The sequence below is a fragment of the Lygodium microphyllum genome, chromosome 28 (assembly GCF_053477565.2).
Source record: "Lygodium microphyllum isolate KBCC chromosome 28, Lygodium_microphyllum_v1.1.10, whole genome shotgun sequence".
Taxonomy (NCBI): domain Eukaryota; kingdom Viridiplantae; phylum Streptophyta; class Polypodiopsida; order Schizaeales; family Lygodiaceae; genus Lygodium; species Lygodium microphyllum.
The window spans coordinates 77,885,710-77,901,761 of record NC_141162.1 but is presented as its reverse complement, the minus strand read 5'-3'; the positions used below and the strand labels follow the sequence as shown (position 1 = coordinate 77,901,761).

Genomic DNA, 16,052 nt, shown 5'->3' with positions numbered 1-16,052 from the left:
TTTCTTACATAAATGCATGTTTAGTTTCTTCACAAATATCAAGACATACTCATGCACCAACCTAGGCTATCTAATGGTGACACATCTACAATGCTTGGACCACATACATTGCAGCCTTTTAAGTATACCTACAACCTATTTTGTCTGGCCATCTTATTTGATTCAAGTTTACTTGGCCCCTATTTGGCATTCCATATGCACTCACCATAATGACTAACGTGGCAATGACAAACATCAGTTTCCTTTTCCAAGCACTTGTTCAAATGTTGCACATCGTGATAATAACAATAATTAGTTTCACCATGTAACCATCATGAACATGGGTGATAAACAACAAAATTTGGTATGTATCATTGGTTGTGATACATAGAGTAAGTACAATAAAAGCTCAACTAAAACGTTAAATGCCCCAAAGGCTTAACACAAAATTCTCCACACAAACTAAAAAGAGTATTGTAAGTAATCAGAAGCATAAATGCTACTTTACCCACCTTGATGGATTTCTGAGAAAAACTTGTTAGATACTAGATATTCTTCTTGCTTAGAATACCATAACATATGTGAATGCACAGGTCCATGAACCCCCATCTAACTACCATCTTTTTGTAGATCTGTAAGTGTATGTTAAAAATGAACATGTCACACCCAACGTACTCAGAGAATGCCTCCATCATGTATAGTCATGTATGCATATCACAATAGCACTTTCTCCATATACCAGTATCCCCTACAGCTCACTGCCCTGGGCATGTACTTTAAAAGCAGTGCCAATGCCAAACAAGGGAATTGTTTGTTGCTGTAGCTGAATAAGCATCTGTGATAAAGTGATGGGGTATTTGGCCTCTCTAACAATGACTGACATAACAATGATAAATACACATCTCCTTCTCCATGCTCTGGTTCTAATGTAAGAAATCGTAACAACAATTTATTTCACCATGCAACCATTATAATGATGGCAAAATAACAGATACATTTAGGTCTAATACATCCAAGAAGTCAAATTGAAACTCAGTCAAGATGTTAAATGCCCCAAAAGGCTCACTATAACTTCCAGCAAGTAAGAATGAGGCAATATAAGCACGTCCATATAGTAGAAAGGAGAAAGGAGTTATGCAAATGCATGTTAAACTGAGCTGGCCATGCTAAAGATACTTGTACAACACAATTTTGATGTAGAGCAATGTATGCATATCCCACCAGCGATTGCCCTATGTTAGTACTAACTCCTAGAGCTGACGCCCTTAGGGACTCAAGCACTGGTAAGGCCAAACGAGAGAGAAAGGGGTTATGCAATTGCATGTTAAACTGAGCTGGCCATGCCAAAGATACTTGTACAACACAATTTTGATGTAGAGCGATGTATCCATATCCCACCAGCAATTCCCCTATGTTAGTGGTAACTCCTAGAGCTGATTCCCTTAGGAACGTACTCAAGCAATGTAAGGCTAAACAAGAGAGCTGTCTGCTGTTGCTGCAGCTACCTAAGGGCCTGTGATGCCAAGTGACAAGAGTTCAGCTTAAACAAGGGAATTGTGTCCGCTGACACCGCTGGTAAAATGAAAATGGTGGTGGTGATGGTGGTGGACATGATGGGAGGTCAAATTCTGACATTCTTCCTAGTGGTTATTGAGGTGATGGAGATAGGGTTCTGTCTTCTGTCTAAATACAGACATCCTTCCTTTGGAGTAATCAATTGTTTGGTGCCTCTCAAGCAAGGATGGTTGAGAACTCCATCGGATTTCCTATGGCACTCATCAAACTCATAGTGAGAATATTGGAATCAGAGTCTCAACCTAAATACCCATTCAAATGAGTCACGTCAGGTGGCGGTGGAATGTGACTCCCCATTTTCAAGCCCTCCCCTCTTCATTGTGAATCCAGCTTCCCTCCAAATTTTTCCCATGCTGACCCGTCCTCTTCCCTTAAGCCACTGCTGCTTCTACAATGCAGCACTTTGCTGTAGGAAAAATCATCTCTTGGCTGAGACAAGGATACTGGACAACATACACATCAAATACAGATACAACTGTTCTTGAGAAAAACACTTTTTTAAGGCACAAGTAACCACAGATAATACAGGCCCTGCCATCTGCCTTGCCATTACCAAGATAGCAGATGAGCTAGTAGAAAAGGAAACTACAGATAACCTCCAAGAGAATCACAGACCTTCGTGTGGCCTTATCTCCACCCCAAGTTGAAGACAGATACATTGTTCATATTTAAACAAGAGGAAACTTAATGCAGGAGATAATCATGCGGTAGTGACTCCACATGGAAAACACTGTCAACACAACCCAGAGTACAACAGCCCACATTGAACACATAATGCTGTGTTCTGCCACTTCTAAGATGACAAAGTACTCAATGTGTACTGCCCATGACACACTTTTGAAACAACATTAACATCATGAGCTAGTTTAATTCACCTGACTGACATCCTAGATACTTGCTCGCAACAGCGTAAACAGAGGTTGCCCCTTCAATCACAAGGCACTGTGTTTCTTATCCTCACTCATTTGAACTGGTCCGTGTAAATTTCGAATGAGACATGCTAGAAACCCATAGAATGATTTGATAATCATTAATATTGATTGCAATGGAATTACACTCACGATTGAGTGTTTTTCTACAATGTTGAGGGTGAACACCCATTTACACACTAGTTGGTTTTCTTGCTCTCTTTTGAGCTCTCAGGAGACCTGTCATCATCTGCTATCCTTGCTACTTCGTTTTGGCCTTCTGCTGCAATCACTTCTCCATTCCTATCATCATCACATTCAGTGCCTCCAAAACCGAATTCATTGACTCGGCTCTTGTCAACAGGATAGATCCAACGTTGATACAAGTAAATCAAGAAAATCACATCTGACAAATACAAAGGAAAATATCAGAATATGCATAAGAAAAAGCCCACATGCATGTGTCTGTGTACACCACACTCTCAATGCAAACATTCATTCATGCATGGCTAGAGTATACTCTAGAGTCCATGCTTCTATACTAAGCAAAGTAGTTAGGTTAGGTTAGTCTCATGACATCTTGTTGAAAGATTTGAACCAAGGCTTCACCAAGAAAATGCACTTACCTTGATATGTTGAGAGCCTTAAGGCATGACAACATTAAAGGTACTAACGATTAACTTTTCAGGCCTCTCTTTAAAACAACATCAAAAAAAATCATATACATGCAAAACAGATCATACCATCACGAAACACAGATAATCGATGAAGTATTGGCATCTTGATCACAAATGCAAACAGATCATCAATGATTGTGTTCAGGAACTTGTAAGTCATTTGTCTCCATGGTAGATGGGCAACAGACTTCAACTTGTAGTTGATGAACAGTTGTGGACACATCATAATAAATCCTGCCATTCCGATTTAGCAAATGTATGTCAGATGTGTGAGATGTCAAAATTTTCAAAACTTGCACCAAAAGAACAGATATAATGAAAAGGTTCTAGAGCGCACCAAAAGTGTAAACACAACTTGTGCACGAGGACAATATCCATGAATACCAGCTCTTATGGCGCTCGTACATAAGAGAGTAGATGGAGAAGCATACAACCAAGAAAAATAGACAGTACGATAGATATTTCATTGCGATGTCATCATACTCCTTTGTTTTGTTGCCTGCATATGAGTCTCGATCCCTAAACCTAAGAAGCGGAAACTTTCTGCTTCGATCCACCTGGATGAAAACAGAGCACGAAAGTTGCAGAGTCAATGGCCACCTTCAGTTACTATTATCAAATAAACAAAGGGGGAGAAAATACCTCAATATGCATTGCTTTGCCAATCTTCCAAAACTCAATGCAGCATCCAACTCCAGAACTTGCAATTATCATCCAGGATGTCTCATTATCCAACAAATACAGGAAGACAATAAGCTGACAGATGAAACTGACTACCACTGATTTGGCAGATAGGCCTTCCATTGATTTATTCTTATTCCAAAACTGGATGTCTGCACGTGTATAGAAAGCAAAAATTAAGTGAAAGCTTACCAGTTGCTATGAAAATATCTCAGAGAGCTATTTAAATCACCATGCATCTTGAAAGCTCTTAAACATTCTTATATAGAGAAGACATACACATACCATTTTTGAAAGCCAAAAAGTCGAATATTGTGTGCAGCAAAGATACACACATTGTTATGGCAAGCAGGTAAGGATTCCCCTCCAAAAAAACCCTCTGTCCAGTTGTAAATGTTAATTCAATATCATAACTGCAGCTTCTACATAATTCCATGCAAGCAAAACATCCAAATCTTCAAAAACACACATGCACATGTGCAGACTCATGTATCAAGAAGTGTGACACTAAAAGATACAACAATGTGCATGTGACAAACATGCACACTCTCAGTGATACAACAATGCACGCACACATCACACAGAAATGTAGGCATCCGTACAGCATTCAACTGTAACAGAGTCATCAAGAGTACAGGAAAAGCCTGAAGACAAATACAAAACTCATTATACCTTTAACTCATCAGCTTCTCCTTCAAGCATACTTCCATAATTGCGATGAATCTGGAAAGATTGGTCTATGTGGAGGAAAAGTTGCCACTTGTTCAAGCCAATTGGACCAAATTCCAGATTTAATTCTAGCTCATCAATACTCTCATTTACGAGTACAAGTTTGTCTCTCAATAACCAAAATTCATTGAAGTAGATCGTGGGAAAATAGTTCCCTGTCTTCTCATCAATTTTCAAGTCTGAGTACAAATCAAGGGCTTAACTACAATTTTTACATAGCTGGACCATACATGCTTTCATAAGTAGTGCAGATCTGGAGAGAGAGAGAGAGAGAGAGAGAGAGAGAGAGAGAGAGAGAGAGAGAGAGAGAGAGAGTTCTTGGCTTGTCAAAGGATACTCTCAGCAATGTGAGGAGGTAGTGCAGTTTTTGAATAGCTGCAAAAACATAAATGAGCAGATTCAATACTAGAGGATTAGATCAAACCTTTGCTAACAAGATCTCATTTAAGACAGAAAAACATACCGTGTAAAGTCTTCCACCAAATTGATTGTGACATTTGGCTTCCAGTAAGGTACATACTCAGGTGAGCCGTCATCCTCAACTTGTGTTGAACTATCTGATATTTCCTAGAGAAACAATATCAAACTGTCTTTTTTCAGGATGTCTGCTTATTTTAAAACTTACGGGACGGATTATTCACAGATTGGCTGCAACGTTGTTGCTGAATATTGACAATTCGAGAAAATGCAGAGAAGAAACAATGCATGAAGCTGCCTGAAACAGATAGCTTAGAGATGTACCAAAAATGGATAGCTAAGAAAACCACCAAAAAGTAAATAAATCATACCACAACCTCTGGATGTGCTTGATCCCCATTCACACCACCCAGAAGACTCTTTCGCTTGTCAACCTTCGGTTTTGGAAGATACACCAAAAGTGCTGTACCAAGGAAGTAAGATGAACATTAAGAGAAGAAATCTGGTAGTCAGTATAATCTGTAGCATGAAAAATGAATATACCCTGCACTTACAATGTGATCTGCCAAAAGACAACAAATCATATTCAGGATCATTTGGATCAGCAGTATACCCAGAACGTGCAAAGAATATGTGAGCAAAAACACTTGCATTCCTACTCACCACCTGCACCATACTGTTTTAGAAAGACAAGGCGTAGCATCCTAGAGACAGGAAAAAGTATCACAGGACAAAGTGGTCAACAATTCTAGCTGAAGTATTACCTCTGAAGGCTGGTATACAATACGATGATGACGAACACTCTCAGGTCCCCATACAGCATATGGTATATTTGTTTCATGCCAAACCAGAGACTTCTCATTTCCAAAGTCAGTGAAACGACCTTCCTCAGAAAGATAGAGCCACATATCCTGAAAATGTGAGAAACCAAATGGTTGCTACTAGCTTTATCTCTGCAGTAGGCATCCATGAATAAAAATGTACTCAAGTGACATCATGCAAATGACTAAAGCTTCACTACCTACTGTAAATCTCTTTCCTGGCCTCTTTGGCGGCAAACAGAATGAAAAGAAGTGGGACAGAATCAGACCTCAATAAAACTTGAGCCCAACAGTATTAAGTTATTTAAAGAAAAGCAGTACTATCCTCAGCACATTAAAATAGACGACTTGAAAATGCTTTCACTCAAGAAGCATAACTCAAATAACTAGAGGCTTCACAACCTGCTATAATCTCTTTACTCGCCTCTCTGGCAGTAATAAGAATGAAAAGAAGTGCAACAACATTAGGCCTCAATAAAACTTAAGAACCAAACAGTATTGAATTATCTAAAGACAAGTAGTATTATGTCCTCAAGATATTTTTTAAAGCACAGTAAATAGACTTCTTAAAAATGACTTTTTTAATTGCTGTACAACCATATCATTACCATACTTACATAGCCAAAACTTTACATCACCTTACATTCATATGATTCAATCAGTAACTATGCCAAAGTTCTTGTGAGAGAGGAGATCGTGTAGAAAAGCCCCTCTCATAGATGGGAGGTGGCCCATCTTACTGTTTCCCCACCATTGCATACTTAATTTGAAGTTTCGCACAATTGATCTTACCATAAAGGATATCCACTCTACACTTGTGTCGAAAACATCGTCAAAAGGCTACAATTCAGTCCCAATAAATGATACTCTCTAAAAGCATGGATTGCATTTGCAAATCTGCCCTTAAGTCACACATTGGTTGAGTTCCTAGCATCTAGACTCATAAAAATGTCTTTACTACCATGTTAGAAATAAGAAGGTGCATCATGGCCAAAATCCCAATCCCGGTCCCTTGTTGATTGATTTCTCATATAATTTGGCTTACATATTAAGACAACTTCACTGTCGCTTCCAACTCTAGGTTGTCATCTTCCTAAACCAAAGTATTAGTTGCTTAAAGCTGATATTGGATGTTAGGCTTTTATCAAAGTGATTCTAGTCTCACAGAAAATTGTATATTAAAAAATACAGCTGCTTCTCTTAGCCCCAATTGTCTGCAAAAACACAAGAACCTTCTCCACCGAAGTTTTAGGAGCAAGTGGCTTTGCAATGCAATTGAAAAAGAAGCTCGTTCATTTCCTCTGGACAAAATTGGCTTTGACCTCTTTCTATTGAAAAACACCTTTTCTCCCTACCAAATCACCCATCTCACTTTGTAAGCACCATTGCATACTTAACTGGAAGGTTTACATGTTTACATTGGCCATCTGTCCCCAACAGCTTAAGATGATGAAGAATCTAGATGGTATCTCTTCCATTGCAAAGTCCCTCATATGACTAGGATTCAAATCCAATCTCAACATCAACACGGTGTGGACTAATGTTCCAAAACAACAACCTAATTGAGATCCTAAAACCACACTGAGATCTAAGGAATGTCTCTTTCCTAAGGACTCTCCCTCTCACTAAGTATATGCTTAACCAGAAAATTCCCAAAATTGACCATTGAAAACCCAAACATTAACAAGATGAAGTAAGTTCAATCTACCCTTTCGTAAACATATGGTTTTCTATTGTAAGTGTGGATATAGACCATGGAAAAAGTAAAATACCAATCCAAACCCAACCACAATAAACAGTAAAAGGAGAAGGAGCTTGTTTTGTCAAAGGCAAGGGAACGCATCTTGTTTGAAACCTTCCCTTTCCAGCATCATGTCCTACACATAATTTGAAGAAGTAAAGTCCAGGTTCTTGCTCAAGGCATTCCATTTCAAGCTCATGCCCTTCACATAATTTGAAGGAATAGCTCCAAATGGAATCTGGATCAACACAATCAAATCCACCCAAATAACAACAACATAATTGGTGCCAACTTCCTGATACCAAAAGGCTTTAGATAGCACCACCTACGAGCTATCACAACCCCATGTCTACAAAAGATCACCATCAAAAAGCATCAAAGTTGAAGGGGGCTTTACAAGTTGGAAAACATTCCCACGCTATTTAATGGTTGAAAGGGAGGCACTAAAACATGCACATGTGGGTATGTAGTACAAGAAGCCTTTCTTTTTGGGATAGAGAAGGGGGTAGTCTTGTCAAAACAAACAAAAGACCCACTCGTTCAAGAGAGGATTTGCGGGGGGAGGGTGGGGGAGGGTGGGCTAGAGAGATTCCTGTGTGGCATGTGAAAAATAGTGCAGCATCAAAAGAGGCTGAAACTCACATCTGGCATATAGGTAAGGTTGTGGAGGCTGATCCACCAATCATCTTCTAAGCCCTATTGCAATGTTTATTATATGCAACTGTCACTTATTGCACATTACTAGAATAATCAGGAAATTGAAGATGATGTAGATAACCAAACAACAAAGTACAAGTTATGGCTTCCTTCCCTAAGCCTCTAGTGAGATTATTATCCACCACATTTAGGGAGCCAAAAGACCCTATCCACTAAAAGGACAAACCCCATCCACTCAAATACAAACCCTCAACAAACTAAGTAGATAATATAGTGTGATGATGTGCACATGCAATAGGACACATCAAAAGCATAACCTACAACAATCTTGCTGGAATACTACACGAACGTACATGCCTTGTCAAACTATGAACATTGCACATAATCACTATATGTTCACTTCTATGTTCATTTGACCTTCCGATCTAATACAATTGGAATTCTGCATAAAATGTATGCAAACTTTCCTCCTCAACCCTAGCTAATCTGTTGCATATGCAGATAATGTCTCCAACCCCATTTAAATTATATCTTCTGCAGTTACCTTCTATATGTTTATTTGACCTTCCAATCTTATATAATTGGAATTCTGTGCAATATTTTCACCTCAACTGTAGCTAAACTGCTGCATATACAGACATATTAAATCCACCATATATTTTGCAGCCACCTTCTAAGCAACGGTACCATTTTAATACTTAGTAATGCTGTTGGCAATCGTAAGAAATACTAAGCACTCTTCAAGCTTTGCACCATTTCTTTTTGGCAAAGTCACGATTGCCTATCATATACCCAGCACTATACAGAACTATAGTATCATGCTCCTCAAACATAATCTTGATACAACAGATCCAGCCTTCCAAAATTGTTTAATTGTATTAAAAAACAGAGAAAACAAGCAAATAATCAACTTCGTTAACCTTGGTTGACTACAAGGTATTGGTCCATACCAGTTTCTCCCCTTTGGGAATCAGATTGTTCATGAGCATGGCTGGATTGGAGGGCTTCTTGGGCGAAAACATTTGCGAAATGAAGTACCAGAAGATCGCCATCCGGACAATTCCAAAGAGCATCTGTCCATAGCCCTGCTGCTGGGGAGGCTGGCGGCCACCTGTGGCTCTTCCTGCAACGCCACCACCTGCAGCCACTGCTGCTACAACGCCATCACTGGCAGCACCACCAGGCGAAGCCATAGAGATACACTGTCCCGATTCAGCTACGCCTGCACGATTCGATTGAATCCTGCAAAATTCCTGCCGAAATCTGGTGCTCCAGCTAGGTTCGTGAATTAGTTGGCCCTCCGGTTATCGAAACCAGCAAAATTCAAACGGAAAGCCTGCGTTTCAACTGAGCTAGGGTTTTTCTGATGAGCTGCGCTGGGGCAAGGTTAGCTTATGATCCGATTAAATAAAATCAGAAGTGGAGCTTTTGATGTATCAAGACGCCGGGGTGCGTGTGTGTGTGTGTGTGTGTGTGTGTGTGTGTGTGTGTGTGATAGATACAGCACCAAGCAGTCAGATCTATACCCGACTTATCAGACACAGGGAGAGGGGCAGACCCCTGGCCTAAACCCTAATTCAACCCTAATTCTGCAGGACACCTGCAGGTCGGCCGACTCTGCACTATACAGGGAGTTTCGGCTTTCAAATTTGATTCGTTATAAAGTCCTTCCCAAAAGATCTTTTGGTGGGCATCTTCACTGCTAATTATTCTTATGTTAGGCGCATTGCCTTTTCTACTATTATTATAGTATTATATAATGTTATGCAGCTAGTATAAACATGCATGATGCAACTAGTACAAAAATATCATTATCGTTATTTTTATAATGTCCCCCTGTGCTATAGTGTGATTATCCTATTGTTATTATTATTATTATCACTATTAAGCACGTAAAGGGTGATTCCACTTATGACTTTTCCTTCTAGAATACTTATAAGGTATATATTATTGTTATTATCACTACTACTAAGTAGGTAAAAGGTGATTCCTCTCATGACTTTTCCTTCAAGAACACACATACAATAAATGGGCGAATGTTAACTTTCTCATTAAGAAGTGGACAAAGGAAGAATTGACACATTTCTCAAGGATGTTGATGGCATGGCACAACTAACAAGGAGGCAATGCTTCTGAACAAGGGCACATGCATGCACAAGAGCAATGCCATGTCTACTCTTTTATATGAGATAGTGTGTGCAGGTGTCTAGGTGTCAAGAGAAGCTTGCAGCAAAGGAGAGACTTGAGAGCATGCATTTAAAAGAGAGAGAGATTATGATGTGTTGTTGATGCATTTAACATCTTCAAGAAGCTAGTGATACGTGACCTATGGGACTTGGCAAGAGAATTGTATAACCATCTTCCTCTAGAAGCCATGATGGGCATAAGGCATTGGTAGGATTCCCAATTTAGACACTGCATAGGGTCTAGCCTTGTAGACCAAATGGTTATGAGATGGCTTGTGTGGACTTGACCAATTGGTCTAGCCTTGTAGACCAAATGGTTATGAGATGGCATGTGTGGACTTGACCATTGGGGTCAAGTGAGAAAGAGTTAATGAAGGTATTGGTATACACTATGTGAAAAGTTATATGCCTTGTAGACCAAATGGTTGTGGACTTGACCATTGGGGTCAAGTGAGAAAGAGTTAATGAAGGTAGTGGTATACACTGTGTGTAAAGTTATATGTCTACTTTGCACTCTCCCCCCAACAAGGGTCAATGGAGAGAATCCCTAGCTCGATGGTACAACAATCATTCCATAGACCATCATATGTCGTATATGTAGTTGCAGGCTGGTGGGTTAGTCAAACCTTGTGGACAGTGAGTCAAGGCAAACCACTCACATGTGTGTATGACTCTTAACTTCCCACATTGTATAGACAGAGAATACTACGCTCCAACACATCATAGCTCCATTGAGTGGTCATACCTCTAACTGTCCCCCATCTAGCATATGTATAAGCCACCATTGAAGTTCGTAGGAGTGGATAGGTGGATAGAGCCTTCAGCACAATTAATTGTATCATTTTGATATTATTATCAAAATTACAAGAAAATAAGATGGTGATTTAAATTATTTTTGTGGATTTTCAATATTATTTAAATATCAGATGTTGTGGCTTGTCATATGTAGGCCTATGTATGACACTTGTTGCTCATGCTTGGTAGTTAAATAGCAAGGACTAATGTGATTTGTGCTTGGTATAACATATTATCAAGTGAAGATATTATTTTTCAAAGGGTGTTTATGGTGTGCAAAGGTTATTTATTGCATAAGCACACAAAGGGATATTTATTGGCTGCTCCTAATTATTTTATTTTGGATGCACACTCTTTAGCATGATGGTTGTATCCACACAATCACTAGTGATTATTTATGTGCTAATTTATAAAATCCTAAAAGTATTATTTTATTGATGGATATCTTCATTAGATTAGGATTAGTATTTTAGATCTTATTTTTACATATGCAATTATATAACATTTTGTCTTTATTTTTTTCTCGTTTACTTTGATTTTTTATTTGTCTATATTTTTAGACTTGCAACGAAATAGGTAAAATTCAAAATAATGCAAAAGTAAGCAATCATAAAAGCAACATGGCTATCACAAACACTTATTACAACAACGCTCCTCACAAAAATTGCACCGTCACAAACAAATGCTTCTTGCAAAAGTAGGATTGCTCCTTGCAAAAGCAACACCAAACACCTAACTTCGCACAAAAGTAATCCTCATAAAAGCAAGATTGTTCCTCTCTTTCTTCCAAAAGACCTTCGCCCTACTGTAGGCAAGTTGCCTATCTTCACTTTTCTTTGTGCCAAGCTCTAACATGAGAGCTCTCAAATATAACATTCACATCTTGAAATCATTGTGTCATCTTAATCCTAGCTTATGAGCACAAATGATGAATAGTTGGCCACCCAACTCTGGCAATCACCCCCTTCTACCAAAACTCAATCTCAGTTGAATCCTGAGAATGGAGTCTTCAACCACAAACTAATGCTATGAATCTCATCTCTAGAGCCAAAACTCACTTGAATCTAAGAATACCGTTGGAGTTTTGATGATGGCAATGATGTTGGAGTTCTAAAGGGTGTCATTGGATTTTGATTATGGCAAGGAAGTGTAGGCATGCTTGTTATGCTTCAAAAGTAAAAATTTTGGCTTGTCTGCATGGTATGGAGATTGGGGGAGATGCAAACATGACCTTTGCTATACATATAGCTCAATTGGCTTTGAAGCATAGGCAAAACAAACACTAACATCAAAGAATTGTCTTATTTGTTGGGAGCCCACTTATTGTTGATAAGAAGACCCTGAAAACGATTGGAAAGAAGTTCAAAAATAATAATGTGTCCTTGGGCATTGTGGATTTTGGTGAAGAGAAATATGAAAATTTAAAAAAAAAACTAGATGGACTATTGTTTGTTGTCAATAGTAATGACTCTAGTCATATCATACATGTGCTAATTGGCTCGTGTGTCCTTTCATATGTGCTTCTATCTTCTCCTATTCTCACAAGCAATGGAGAAGCAAGCAATGGTTTTGTTACTTCTAATTTTGTTAGGGTTGCAACCGAATCCACCACCACAACAATTGGTACTGTACGTGGTTTTGAGTCAGGGTGGATCCTAACTTAAACCCAAACTTCCATTGGCCGTATGTGTATCAATGGAAGAAGAACGTGCCAGACAAGAGGCTGTTGCCAAAAGGGTAGCTGAACCTATTGCAAAGGCTTCTCAAGATGTGCAAGATAGAAGTGTATCTAATGTGACAATGTCCATTTCACATTATTTTAGTTTTGATAGTGGTTCTAATAGCTAGCGAGGCTATGTGGCCTACTTGGTTTAGATATCCATGATTAGTTTAGATATGTAAAGAGATTGCCATTAATTAGTATGTATTTTGAATCTTAAGGGTTAGTTTTAATTGAACTAACGGAGTTATAAGGTTTTTTATTAGTAGTTTTAGTAAATAAAGGGGTTACTTAAGTATTAGTCTTAAGAGTTTACTTTTAAATAAGGGTGTTAGTTAAGCGTTAAATGAGTTGGTTTTAATTAAAGTATTTGATTAGTAAACTACTAATTGTTGGTTTCGATTGAACTATTTAAGTTATAAATAGGTTAATTATGTGTGTTAGGCTTAACATGTTAGCTTTAAATAAGTAGTTATTTATATAGGCTTTAATGAATTGTTTAATGATAAATAATTGCTTATTTACTCATTTACTTCTATCTTACCATTGCAGTCTTCGATTTAGCAAAAGCAACTATAATCTTCATACAAAGAATATTTCACCAATAATAACTGCTTCGATGGTCTAGTACTATACTCATTCTTGCTGCCTACCAACAACATACAGTTGATGCCATAATAACAAAAGCAACTATAATCTTCATACAAATAATATTTCACCAATAATAATTGCTTCGATGGTCCAGTACTATACTCATTCTTGCCTACCAACAACATAGAGTTGATGCCATAATAACAAAATATGCATCCATTTTAAAAAAAGCATGTGGCTACATGTGTTAACCTAGTTAGCAAAGATGATTCACTTTGGAGAAAATAATTGGAAAAGATAAGCTTGCAAGAAATATAAATATGTGGCCTATTTTTGGGATGCTTTTTGTATTTTGAGCACTAAGAGAATAAAATTAAACAAATACATGCATGGGGGATGTGCTCACCCATGCATGGGGGGATGATTGTACCCAATCGGTCTCTCGTGCACTCTTCTCTCTCAAATCTACTCTTTGGCAACTAGTTGTCCCATGAATTTTCATCAATTATGTGCAAAGCTATGTACAATTCTTGCAACATTGGTATCAGAGCACAATGATTGGCTTGTGCATCATTTTCAAGGTCTCCCTAAAGATCAAGGCATCCATCCATCATCAAGGACTTGTATATCCTCACCATCAAGCATCAGTGAAGCATCTATGGGATCAAGCTTTTACAAAGTGGTCTATTGCCTTCAGCATGGGAAATGTCAATTTCACCCTTTCCAAGGTGAGATAGACCTATGCAAAGGGCTCTTTTTCAAGCTCTTTTTCTCTCACATATACATTTAGTAGCAATACCACCTATATGTGCTTTTCCTTCCTTATAGTGGTTTGACAAGGAGAGAGAGAAAAAGGAAAAATTGAAGAATATTTTGATTCAAATCTTATGAAGACAAAGCTTAGAAGCTTTTAAAAGCTTCTTTAATGCTAGCTAGCACTTGCATACTTTTGGGGAGTAGAGAGAGGGGGTGGACATTACATAAATCCCCTTTCTCACTACAGTTTCTATAACACTCCCCCTAAGCACTATTCTTATGCGGGGCAATGAGATCTAGTTCGAGCATGCAATGAGGCTTCTCAAGCTACTATTTCTATACAACAAAGGGTTGACAATAACTAGTAATCATGGCCTTGCTCACACTCAACGAATTCCATTCTGTGGGCTACATTAAGTGTTATTCGTGCATACATTTTCCCTTCTTCATTCGAATTCCACTATGAAGAGTTCTTTGATAAGAACCTTAGTAAAAAATTTGTTATCAAGCTCCTATTCCTTTGTAATCCTCTTGTAATCACTGTTCCAAAGGATACTTCAAAGATTCTAATTGCTCTTAAAGCTTATTCACACAACACATACCTTTGCGGATTTATTCATCAACCAAGCTTTTTGTTTCTTGAAGATGACAAAGCCTTCTAACATGAAAGAAATGAATGTTGAACCACTGATTCTAGAGATTACCCTTCAACAACAAATTGGCTCCTACATCACAATTTGGGCAAGATTACTCACATCCTTCACAAATAGGAAGCATAACAAAGTCCATCTATCTAAGATGAAGATGATCCCATTGTGCCCATTCTTCATGGGGTCTTTGATGCCAATGACTATCCACCTTAGTTGCCACCCTCTTGAGGAGAGTTAGACCACAATGTTAAACTATTTCATGGAGTTTCTCCTCCGCATAAGGCACTTTATAGGCACAACTCACTTCACAAAAAGGAAATTCAATGGAAAATCTCCAAACTTCTAGACAAAGGCCTCATTTGTCCTAGCTCATTACCTTTTGGATCACATGTACTTCTTATTGAGAAGAAAAACAAAACCTATCACATGTGCATTGATTATAGGCACTTAACAAAGTCACTATCAAAAATCAGTATCCTATACCTCGTGTTGATGATCTGCTAAATAAATTTAAGGGACCTTCAATTTTTAGTAAAATTTATTTAAAGTCAAGATACAATCAAATTATATTGGACATTGTTGATATTGGTTAAACTACTTTTCACATCCAATTTGGATACTATGAATTTGTTGTTATGCATTTTGGTTTAACAAGTGCACCAGTCACTTTTACTAGGCTTATGAGCAAAAATTTTATTGGTTATCAACATTTCATCATTATATTTTTTGATAACATTTTGGTTTTAAGTATATCGAAAAGCAAACATAAATATCCTTTAAAATAGTTTTCTATTTGCTAAAAGCTAACCACTTGTATGCTAATCCTACTAAAAGAGTATTCTTTCAAGATCAAATTGAATATCTATGTCATATTATCCTAGCCTAAGGCATCGATGTTGATCCAAAGAATGTGTGTACTATTGATGAATGCCCTGTCTCTAGAAATGTGCATGAAGTTCATTTGGCTTAGCTAATTTCCACAAAAAGTATGTGTATAAATTTTATTTGATTGCTTTGTCTCTAACACTTTTACTTCATAATAATTATTGTTTTTAGTTGAGGATCTAGTCAACAAAAATCTTTCGATTCTTTTATATATTTCTTGATGCATGCTCCTATATTGCAAATTACTTGATTTTAACTGACCTTTCTTTTTTATTGTCACATTG

At 37.9% G+C, this 16,052-nt stretch overlaps 1 protein-coding gene and 1 pseudogene across 2 annotated transcripts; one reads left to right on the top strand and one right to left on the bottom strand.

Annotated features, from left to right (window-relative positions):
- Positions 1-2,570: 2,570 nt before the first annotated feature.
- LOC148011637 (uncharacterized) lies at positions 2,571-9,839 on the bottom strand. Of its 2 annotated transcripts, none has more exons than XM_087670015.1 (12): positions 9,136-9,839; positions 5,731-5,877; positions 5,521-5,632; positions 5,344-5,429; positions 5,013-5,116; positions 4,887-4,924; positions 4,493-4,728; positions 4,106-4,199; positions 3,782-3,972; positions 3,477-3,696; positions 3,206-3,373; positions 2,571-2,868 (listed from the first exon to the last, which is right to left on the bottom strand). In XM_087670015.1, the coding sequence occupies exons 1-12, from the start codon at positions 9,376-9,378 to the stop codon at positions 2,663-2,665; spliced, it is 1,845 nt and encodes a 614-aa protein (XP_087526141.1). In that variant the 5' UTR covers positions 9,379-9,839; the 3' UTR covers positions 2,571-2,662. The 2 variants fall into 2 exon arrangements, with proteins under 2 accessions (XP_087526141.1, XP_087526140.1); XM_087670014.1 differs by having other exon boundaries at positions 5,338-5,429; positions 9,136-9,837.
- Positions 9,840-12,302: 2,463 nt separating this feature from the next.
- LOC148011636 (26S proteasome non-ATPase regulatory subunit 4 homolog pseudogene) lies at positions 12,303-13,014 on the top strand (annotated as a pseudogene).
- The last annotated feature ends 3,038 nt before the right edge of the window (positions 13,015-16,052 follow it).

What these genes read in the sequence shown, in the direction of transcription:
- LOC148011637 (XM_087670014.1), bottom strand. Translation starts at nt 9,378, where the DNA reads ATGGCTTCGCCTGGTGGTGCTGCCAGTGATGGCGTTGTAGCAGCAGTG. An exon ending in GAGAAGCTGATGAGTTAAAG is followed by an intron (nt 4,200 to 4,492) that starts GTATAATGAGTT and finishes ACAACTGGACAG; the next exon opens with AGGGTTTTTTTGGAGGGGAA. An exon ending in AAGTTGTGTTTACACTTTTG is followed by an intron (nt 3,374 to 3,476) that starts GTGCGCTCTAGA and finishes TCGGAATGGCAG; the next exon opens with GATTTATTATGATGTGTCCA.